The following is an 11206-nucleotide window of genomic DNA, read 5'->3' on the forward strand; positions in this document are numbered from 1 at the left end:
AGACAAGTTACCAATTCTAGAATCACTCAAAGTATCTTAGCTTCAGATTAACTTCCCACTAATAAAAGGAGAGAAACTGAAAAGTACAACATATAGATGTTGTCTTGCCAAAAGATATGAATTGCTTAATTAACTGCGGTTACAAGGCTTAAACAAACTTATAAATCTGGTACCTGCAAAGGTTTATGTGGTTTATTGTGCTCCATCTGCTTTTGTTTCTAATCAACATCATGTAAAACTTGAGTTTGGGTGATATAGTTAACATCTTAATTTGGAACTGAAATTGACTTGAGACTCTGGTGGTTAGGTTACTTGTCTCCTTCAAACCTATATAAAATATTGCCTTGCCCATCAAAGGAAGGCAAACAGTGAGGATATCATCACACTATCAACAAAAGAGGGAAGAATAAGTTTCAACTTGGAACCAGGTATTGGTTAAGAGAAACTGAAAAATCCAAAAGTAGATCTCCTTGCTCAAACTAAACCTGAAAACAAATTCCCAGCTTTCTCTGAAGATACATTTTCATCAGAAAGAAATTAATCTTCTCTTCATTATAATCTATCAAAAACTACAAGAATCACTACATACTGTCACCAAAACAGCCATTCCAACTACAGTGGGTCACTGCTGCTCCACCCTGACGGTCAACACTGGCCAGATGCTGCTGGTTTAAGACTGAAAACACAAGGGCCAGGGATTTAGCTCAATGGCAACATGCCTGCCTCGCAAGCACAAGGTCCTGAGTTTGATCCCCAGTACCGAGAAAAAAAAAAAGACTGAGAACACTCTGGAGTTATCAAGCCATAAAGAGAGGAAAGACTGGGACACAGATGTTCATCAGAAAGAAGCCCATCTAAATACACTATAAATGGGTTTACTAATTTACAATATTAAATCAAACCCTATAGTACTTCTCTAAGAATCAGATCCAACAGTTCAACTAACGTGATACCTAATTAAGGCTAATGAGAAAGTATTGCTATAATTTCCATAATTCAAATGGAAAAAACCCTGTTAAACCATCAAATATTTACTGCACATCTCTACCCTCTAAAATCAATGAGTATACAAATAATTAAAAAAGAAAGAACTATGAGCATAAAATGCTACAAAAGTTCAAAGTGAGGAGAAATTCCTAACTACAGAAATCAGTGCCAAGATCCTGAGAGGCAGAGAAGCAGACGATGTTGGCAATACTAACAGAGAAAACATGAAAAGAGAAATAGGTTTAAGTTGGAAAAAAGCAAACTTCAGTAGTGTGGAACAAATCTTTAAAAGTAAAACAAATTCATAAAAAAACAGAAGATGCTTACCTGCCAAGGTTGTTGGAACAAAGAAAGATTTTTTTAATGAATTGTGAGATGCCTAGTCCAATACATCTCTCTCTCTCTCTCTCACACACACACACACACACACACACACACACACACACACATCATACTGGTGTAAAAACATATGCTGATATATTAAGGACAGAGAAGACCTAAGTATGCTTGAGAAGCAAAGGAAAAGAGTTAGCATAAGAACACAAAAGATACTGCAATAACTATTAAAGTCATGAGCAGGTAAAAGAAGAAAAAAAGGTGGAATCAATTACATTAGCAAATGGTACTAAGAAGAAATCAGATGCTGGACATGGTGACACACAACTGTACTCCCACCTATTTAGGAGGCTATGGCAGAAAAATCTCAAATTCGAGGCCAGCAAGACCTTTTCTCAAAATAAAATTTTTAAGAAAGGGCTGGGAGTGTAGCTGTGTAGCTCAGTTGTAGAGTGCTTGCCTACCAAACACAAGGTCCTGGGTTCAATCCCCAGCAACGTAGAAGAAGAAAGCAGATCTTATCTTATTAGAAGGTAATGAAAGCTTAATCTTGACAAATTCTGAGAGATGCAAAAGAGACAAGTAAGGGCGGCCCCAACATTTTCAATACATTTAAGAACCATAAGGCAAGGTTACCTGTGGAAGGAAGGAAAAAGCACAGATGGACTTGAAGGCTTAATGAGAATAAAAACAATATAGCTGATTCCCTGACATCTTCCTTAGATGAAATCAGAAATGAGAAAAAGCAACATAGTAAGGAATATAATTTTCCGTATTTGCATAATTCTTATTTTTAGAAAATGTCAAATTCTTCCTACTGATGACTTTAAACAAATATACTTGTTTTTTTTAAACAAGCTTCTAAATCTGTTCCATTATGGCATATTAAATAAACTACAGGTAAATAATATTTTAAAGCTAAAAGGTTTTATCAATATAAAGAGAGATGAGCACATAATGAACATGTTAATCAAACATCAATTAACAAAAACCATCTATTTTATCGTTGCAATTTGTTTTAGCTACTAGGCTTTTAAAATTTCCTTTTTCATGCCACATAGGGAGATGTTCTTTTTTTAACTTATGAAATTCACATTTTAACACATTTTTAAAAGTCATTCATGTTCAAATAGAAGACATCCTTTGTTTTGCTCTATCTGCTAAGAAAATGAATAATACAACTGTTTTCAACAAGTTTTATTTAGCCCACCTGGTGCTATTAACTGGTGAATACTTGATGTCCGAGTGACAGCTGTGCTTCGTGATTCCAGACTTGGACTCTCTCCTTTCTTATTACATTCTGGAGAAGGATCTCGTTGGCTGACTTTAGAACTGGTCACTGTTGTTTTGTTATGACAAATTGTCAATGACTGAGTTTGACTAGTGCTTTTTGGTGGACCATTCTGTGAGCTAGATAATACACCCAACTTCTGGCTGCGTAATGTTAAATTCTGAACCTAAGAATCACATAACAGAAAATAAGGATGAAAACAGATGGTTTTAGTTGATACAGTAATCATTATAATTACCATAAAAATATGACAATATATTTATAATATTATACTTTTCACCCATAAAGCTCCTAGCACTTAAAATAACTGATTAATCCTGAAGAATGGGAGAATTACTATTCTAAGTGTCCCATCTTAAATATTAGGTAGGAACTTTAAAAAAGACAGAAGGGGCAAGGACAAAGCAGGGATGGGGTAAGGACAGGAGAGAAAAGGTGGGAGGAGAGGAAAGGATGGATCATGAAGAACTAAATGAAAACAGAATGAGTGTATGTATGTGTGTGCAGAGGGAGAGAGAGAGATCACAAATGGATTATGAATATGAAAAAAATTACTCACCAACACACTGAATTAAAAGTGACTAGCTTTACCTATAGAGATTGCAAGGGAACACTAATCTTGTAAGAAAGAAAATTAACTCATCAAATCACTTGTCCCACTGTAATACTTCTAAAATTTAATTAAATCTTGTTGTCACTAAACACTCATTGACTTTGAGAACTAGTTCTCATTAACTGAAAAAATATGCATGGTCTTAAAATGGGTCTGTGTGATGTTCTACCTGGGACTACTGTCAATCCTCTGGAAGTGAATGGGGCAAGGATTATCCCAATTACTTTCATCTGAGATTTAAAACGTTTCTAAACAGCAAGGCCAATAATGCTTCACCAAAAGCCGCCTAACTTCTTGTTTATCTGGAATAAATGTACCAAATACATGTGGAGCTAACACAGGCCCTCCTGGGGAGGAAACTGAAGTGAAAGAAATCCCAAAGTAACAAAGTAAATGATATATTGCTGCTTTACAAATGTTCTTCAGTTTATGTATACTCTGTCTTAATAGCTACATCATTAACTGATGCTCAAATGCTGTACTTTCTCTGTCCAAGTAAATGCCAAATGAATAATGTTTAGTCACTACCAGGTACTTCGTAAATAAATGTTCATGTCAGGCAAATCAAAGTTTTAATTATTTCTATTCTAAGAATTTTCTAAGTGGTACCATATGGAGCATCTTCTGTGATTTTTCTCAAATATTTTGCATTAGTATAAACATAAATGACCAGTAAGATTATTAAAGTTTAATTCAGGGCCGGGGATTTAGCTCAGTGGTTCCAGCACCTGCCTCGCAAACGCAAGGTCCTGAGTTTGAGCCCCGTACCAAAAAAAAAAAAGTTTAATACAAAATAAAATGTATTAAAAGACATTTCTCAGATTGCTAATCAAAGCCCTACATACCCTACATAACCTTACCCAAAATCACTTTGTACTCCAAATTCTATTCCTCCAGCCCTGCAATTCTCAGTCTTGCCAAAACTGTTTCATACTTCTCCAAACATATCTTGGACTTCCTTCATTTGGAGCCCCTGCTCAAGCTCCTCTTAACTAAATGCCATTATTCCTCAAAGCTATCTCCAAAAGTCTAATCCATTCTTTCAGCTCTAATAAAATACCACTCATCCTCCCAGGAAACATTCCCAAAGTCCTTGGTTAGGAAAGAGTTCCCTACTCCCAGAAGGATTTTTTTCCATAGAATTTGGGTCATATTGGCCTACAGCACAATGTCTAGCTTGCTTTAGAATTACAAATGTATGTGCTTATAAAAGGCTGAGATTCTGGTTAGCAGGCTCTCACCTTTCATATTATTTCTGTAAGCCCCAACATTCAGTCCTACAAACATTATTAGAAACTTCACAAGTCTGCAGTATTCGCCTATTATCTGATTTTGAAATATATATTATATGGGTTTTTAGTAGGTACTTAATTCTATTCATGGTTTCTTTGGCTAACATTAAAATCTATTCACATAAATAAAAAAAAAACTTTAACAATTATCTGAATGGAGGCACATTAAAATCTCCCAAGAAGCAAGAGATCAATACAGAATTTAACATTTGCCACAAGCGATCTTCAGACTACATAATAACCAAAAGGTAAACAATCTGAAAAAACTTAAAAGCATGGCTTCAAATATTTAGAAGCAAATTCATAGTAAAGATTTGATACAACGAACCCTAAAACCCAAACCATATCCATTTCTACAGAATAATGCTATGAATTTCTAATTTTCCTGTTTTCTGAGATTCTGAAAAATATGTGTGCATGTGTATGTGATGTATATTATTTATATGAATATCTAAATTTTAGAATACAGCTATGTCTGTGGTCATCTTAGCTTAAATTCTGACACTGTTTAAATAAATCCCAACTCTGTAAACTGTGCTGCCAAAGTATATTACAAAGTTAATTTACCTGGTAAGGGATCGCATATTCAATTTCCTTGGCACAGCCTCACATTTGAGGAAACAAAATCCATCTTTTCTAAAGTAAAGAACACTATGGTACTCTTATGCCCAACTTTCATTTCACCTAATCCTTTCCTATGATCAAATTATAGAAACTTTCTTACTTTTTTTTTTTTTTTCGGTACCAGGGATTGAACTCGGGTCCTTGTGCTTGCGAAGCAGGCGGCGAAACCACTGAGCTAAATCCCCGGCCAGAAACTTTCTTACTTTTGAACAAATCTACATTTTGCATGAGGTACTTTTGCTAATTTCACAGTTTATATTTTAAAGTTGAGTCCCCACTACCCAAGTACTCTCACATTGGTTATTTAACATGAATCAAACAAGTACTATAGAAATTATCATAGCATCGTTTTTCTGCGGATGAAGAAACTATGAGTCAATGTAACAGTGCTGACTGTAGAGCTCAGTTTCTAGCTTTTAAATCCAAAAGGCTGATTTTTCCTCAATCTATTTATTTTTGGTACCGGGGATCGAACCCGGGACCTTGCACTTTCGAGGCAGGCGACGGAACCACTGAGCTAAACCCCTGGCCCATTTTTCCTCAATCTAATAGCATTCCCTAGTTACCCTAGACATGTATGATTTCTTACTCTTCTATAAACATACTTTTTATAGGGTATCTTTCTGGAAATCTTTTTCCCTCCTTTTCACATAAAAGGGAGAAAGGATGAAGTATTTAAAATAGTAAAATAAGGATAAGATATTCCAATTTCTTTTGAACTGTTTTACAATATGCTATAAAAACTTTTTAGTCCTGAGAAATAATTAACTGTTATACTGACTTCTGTAGTTTAAAGACTATTTAAATAAAACTTCAAATTTAGTGTTTTTCAATTACAAATAAATTTTTAAAATTGCAAACATAGTTTTAAAAATCAACAAATTAGAGCAGAAATTTTTCAAAACTAATAGTCCCAAACTTGAAGTTACCCCTAGAGTTACAAGGTATTAGCATCACCTATCACTTGTCAGCCTCATTCACTGCCACTTCAAAACCACAGCAAAGAAAAACACTGGTAGGGAGATTCTGTAGCAGTTAGGGTAGACTATCAACTTCTTTGGCTTTGGGATCCACCCAAGGCATTGATGGGCCACAGTTCTATGTGTGTCTGGGTGGGTCTTGGAGGCACTGCCTTGGTGTTCTTTGATCCTTCACCCTTTTGACCATGGCATTCTTCCCCTGGCCCAAGCCACCATAAACTAAGCAGTGTTGCTGCACTATGCTCTTCTGCTATGATGTCTCTCTCTGGAGCCAGCCCATCAGGGATTGAAACCGTGAGCAAATTAAACCTCTCCTCATTTAGGTTGTGAGTGTTCAGTACTGTGTCTTAGAAACGAGAACATTAACAGATTCCCAAAGGTCAATCCATTCCTCTAGTTCCTTGGAAGTCCATCCTTAAACTGAGATCATCATAGAACCACATACATAAACCACACCAAAGAAGATCCTAAAGACCAGTTTTATAAACTTTTTTGCCTATATCACCTTAAAGATGTTTTCTTCATGAAAACTTATAAACAAACCATGCTTTAGAGAAGATGTTAGAAATGGTTTACTTTCCTAAGCAACTCATTTATTTTGCCTTGGAAACTGTAAATCCTTTAAATGGTTGTGTTTCTCTCTTCACTACAGCGACTCAAAAGCCATGAATCAAACTGGTGACTCTTCAGACAATGAAGAACAAAAATAGTAATTAGTAGCATGTGCTATCTTATTATATAGCAGGAACTATGCTAAGTGCTTTTTGATTATTGTCTCATTTATTCCTTATAACAACTTTGAGCTATTCCAGTTTATGGTGAAAAAACTGAGGGTTAAGTAGGCTAATAATAAAAAGTTAACATTTAGTGGGTGCTAACTATCTGTCAAGGAATTATGGAAGGGTTACAGAGGAAGTTAAGAGAAATCTAAATTTAAATGATCAGTGTCTTATACACTAATTCATGAAAATTAGCATTTATGACTAAATACGAGATGTTCTATGAAAAATACCATACAACATTATTACTAAATTCTTATTGTTTCACCAAATGATTGAGATATTAAATGAAAAATAAGGTCAAAGATGACCTAATAAATATATCAATTTCTAGATGCAGTCTGAAACATTTACTATGGAAAAATAACAAAATTATACCACAGAGTAATAGTCTATTTGTTTTAAAATTTATTCAATCAAAATCATTTCTATCAAATTTATTAAGGTATGCAACATACAATAAATGAACAAACTAATTCCATGAGTTTTGATATTATGTATATACCACATAACCTTCCCAATAAAGATGTAAAACATTTCCATTACCCTAAAAGTTTACTCATGCCCCTTCCCAATTTTCCTCTTTGGCCTCAGATACCTACACAGTAATCTGATTTTTTCACCAAGGATAGTTTTGCCTGTTCTAGAATCTCACATAAATGGCATGACAGAAGATATACTCTATTTGTCTAGTCTCTTTGCTAAACATGTTTCTGAGATGTTCTTTAGTGTGCTCTTTTTACTCCTGAATACACAATTTGTTTATCCATTCAGCATTTAAAGGACATTTCGTTGTTTCCAGTGTGTGTGTCTTACTTTTCTTATTGCTGAGACAAACTTTGACACTCAAAGTTAAAGGAAGAAACAGTTTATGTTGGCTCAGTTTGTAGAGGTTTCAGTCCATAACTGGCTAGCTTCACAACAGGGTGCTATGGCTGATAGGTGCCTCAGAGGAGAACAGTTCATGGCAGGCAGAAGGCAGCAAGCAGCAAGCAGCAAGAGACAAACTACAAATACCTAAAAGCAAGCCTCTTTCTGTCTCTTATATTGTATCCAGGATACCTGCCCTTACGGCAGGTAGCACTCACACCCTTAATCCTAGCATTGCACCATGAATATCAATCACACACTCTACATCCGACCACCTCTGAAAAAGCCCCACCTATGACCGAATGAGGCTTTGGGGGAACATCTAAACACAAGCCATAACAACGGAGCTATTCTGAACTGAGTTGCTACGAACATTTGTCTACATGGCTTTACACTGATGTGTATTTTTTTTGTACCAGGGATCGAACTCAGGACCTTGTGCTTGCGAGGCAGGCATGGTGCCACTGAGCTAAATCCCTGGCCATGTATATGTGTATTTTGATATCCTTCAGGGTAAATACTCAGCAGTAAAGTTGGTAGGTCACATAGTAAGTGTATATTTAATTATATAAGGAATTATAAGACTTCCAGTTGTACTATTTTATACTCTCACCACCAATGCTCCAACATTCTTACAAATGTGCTATTATCAGTCTTCTTCAATTCAGCCATTCTAGTGTATGGTGATCTCATTGTAGTTCTGATTTGCATTTCTTTGTTTTTTTGAGAAAGGGTCTCACTCTGTAATTCAGGCTGTCCTCGAACTCATGCAATCTTCCTGCCTCAGCCTCCTGAGTGCTGGGATTACAGGCATGTGCCACCATGTCCCAGCTCATTGGTTTGCATTTCTGTAATGACTTATGGTGTTTGTTGAGCATTCTTTCAGGTGCTTACTGGCCTTTTGTATATTGTCATTTGTCTAGTCTCTCTTCAAATTTTTTCCCCATTTTTAAATGGATTGCTTATGATATTATTATATGAAGTATTATAATCACAATTTATATATTCTGGGTATAAGTGTCTTCTCAGAGTATTTTTCCTTAGCCTGTAGCCTGCTTGTTCAATTTGTAATAATATCTTTTAAAGAACAGTTTTTAATTTTGATAAAATCCAAAGTACCATTATTTTCTCTTATGGGTAATGCTGTTTTGTGTCCTAAGAAAGCCTTGGCTACCCTAGAGTTGCAAAGATATATTCCTGTTTTCTTCTAGAAGTTTAATAGTTTTGTTTTACATTTTACTTCTAATTTATATTTATGAGTGGTATGAGGAGAAAGTTCAGGTTTATTTTGTCCATATACCAAATAAAAATCTACTATACTTAACTTTTTAATTTAAAATTTGCTCAATTTTGTGAGTCAAAATGAAGCTCTCTTTCAAAAAAATATTTTTTGCCCAATTTAATTCATTTTAAACTTAAAATCCACCATCCACCCTGACTTATTTATTACCAACTGCTTGCAAAGCAATTCAAAAAGAACACATCTCACATGGTAAGAGAAATCTGCTCTAAAATAAAACTAAAAATACAATGTCATTAGCAAAACCTTCATCAACCTTAACATTTGTTTACATGTCTTTATGTGGATGTCAACCTAAATATCTGTTTAACTGTATTATAACTCTATAAAGCAAAAATATTTTCTTGAAGTTTTCATTGTGTTTTACAAAATTTTACTCTGAAATGCATGAAAAAGAACTCTGGGGCCATGAGTCACTGAAATATAAATGCAACACTTATCTTTAACCTGAAGACCCAGACCTCAAGTACCACATTATGAAGCTAGACAAGCTCACCTGAGTAGCTGCAGACTGACAGGAAGATGACGATGACGACGAGACAACAGGAATGTCAGACTGTACAGCAGCCACAGTGGTAGCGGGTGTGAAAATCAGCTGTACAGACAGAAAACCGAAAAAAAAAAAAATACCCTAAGACAAAAGAACATGTCCCACACACAATGTATAGCAAGCAAGAGAGACTGAAATTTGTGACAGAAAGACAACGTAGTTTAGAACTGTATCCTAAGCAAAAAACATTTTACATGACAAAGAAATTTCTGGTAAGAGAGAACTCAAAAAAATCATAAACAGTTCTGAAACATCTCATGATTCTAATGAGTAGAAAAATAAATCAATCATTACAGAAGAAAATACATTTTGGTAATAAATATGAAATGCTCAGGCCAAATTTTGTCCCAAATAAGCTATTATACTTAAAGCTTTCCCAGCTCAAAAACTACTGTCTCAGTATTCTTAAAAATAAAGAGCTAAAAATAGAAAACCACAGTCACTATTTTGGGGCACAAATAAAATTTCAGTGAAAAACATGGAAAGAAACACCAAAACGTCTCTTCAGTAATCTTCAATACAAAGGTAAATACACTGCACAATATATTACAATGTTTCTCTCAGCTTCAAAAGTACTAGAGGACAAACCTACTTAGGTTAAATAACCAAATCAACATTCATGTACTTAAAAAATTAAAATGTCCATAAAAACACAACCTTACAGAATGTGAGGTGGGAATAACCAAAGCTAAGAATTATGCATTAAATTATCAGGAACTCCAATCCAGATATTATGACACAGTCACAGGATATAAATTCTAATAGTTAATAACTAAGTTTTTAACATTTCTCACTATTTTGTCAAATCTAACATGTCAAAAGTATACAATAATTTTATGTTGAACTGTAAGTGCTACTGTTATTGTAACATAAATCAATTGTACACCTCAACTTCAGAGATGTTAAAGTGTAGGGAGGAAAAGTTTTTTGGGGGATGACTGCCTTGGCAGTACTGGGAAATGTACCCAGCCCTTGACCATGCTAGCCAAGTGCTCTACCACTGAGCTATATCTCCAGCTTCCTTTTATTATTTTTATTTTGAGAGAAGGTCTTGCCCAAGTTGGCCTTGAACTTGCAATCTTCCTGACTCAAGCTCCTAAGTAGCTGGGATTACAGGCAGGCATCAACCTACCTGACTTGAAAAAAGGCTCTGAAATTGATAAAACAATATTAAAAAATAATCCTTTTATGTTATAGAATCTATTAGTTTCCAAAGGTTGATAATTACTATTTACCAAAAAGGCCTACTGATTCAATGTAGAATTTTTCATGACATTCATAAATGTACAAGAGCTGAGCATACACACACAAAAACTACTAAACATTTCTTAAGTATTAAAAATGCCTCAGTGCACCAAACAAGAAACATTTTGATTTTTTACATCCTTAGACACTGAAAAACTTTGGTACCTCTTATCTTACCATTTGAGCTCGGAGATACATTTGAGCTTGGCTTGCCGTTAGGGTAGGGGAGGTACTCCCTAGTAACATAGTCTGTTGGGTAATACTGCCGCTGGTAGAACTGGAAGCCTGGGAACGGCTTATTAACTGTGCAGGTGTAGGAGAAGTGGAGAGGTTGATCTA

General features: G+C 35.1%; 1 protein-coding gene across 11 annotated transcripts in view; it reads right to left on the reverse strand.

Annotated features, from left to right (window-relative positions):
• Phc3 (polyhomeotic homolog 3) overlaps positions 1 to 11206 on the reverse strand; it is a 114258-nt gene that overhangs the window by 45259 nt on the left and 57793 nt on the right. For 7 of the 11 annotated variants that reach the window (XR_002393038.2, XM_021254030.2, XM_021254033.2 and 4 more), the window contains 3 exons: positions 11045 to 11203; positions 9569 to 9667; positions 2534 to 2780 (listed from right to left, as the gene is read on the reverse strand). Coding sequence is in view for 10 of the 11 variants with exons in the window: in XM_021254030.2 (XP_021109689.1) it covers positions 2534 to 2780; positions 9569 to 9667; positions 11045 to 11203 (505 nt within the window). In the remaining variant the exon portion in view is untranslated. The remainder of the gene's footprint in view (positions 1 to 2533; positions 2781 to 9568; positions 9668 to 11044; positions 11204 to 11206) is intronic. The other 4 variants (XM_004834580.3, XM_013071523.3, XM_087186497.1 and 1 more) reach the window with 2 other exon arrangements.

This window comes from Heterocephalus glaber, unplaced genomic scaffold, assembly GCF_053883595.1.
Source record: "Heterocephalus glaber isolate CG9 unplaced genomic scaffold, H.glaber_assembly_v1.0 deba00001504, whole genome shotgun sequence".
Classification (NCBI taxonomy): domain Eukaryota; kingdom Metazoa; phylum Chordata; class Mammalia; order Rodentia; family Bathyergidae; genus Heterocephalus; species Heterocephalus glaber.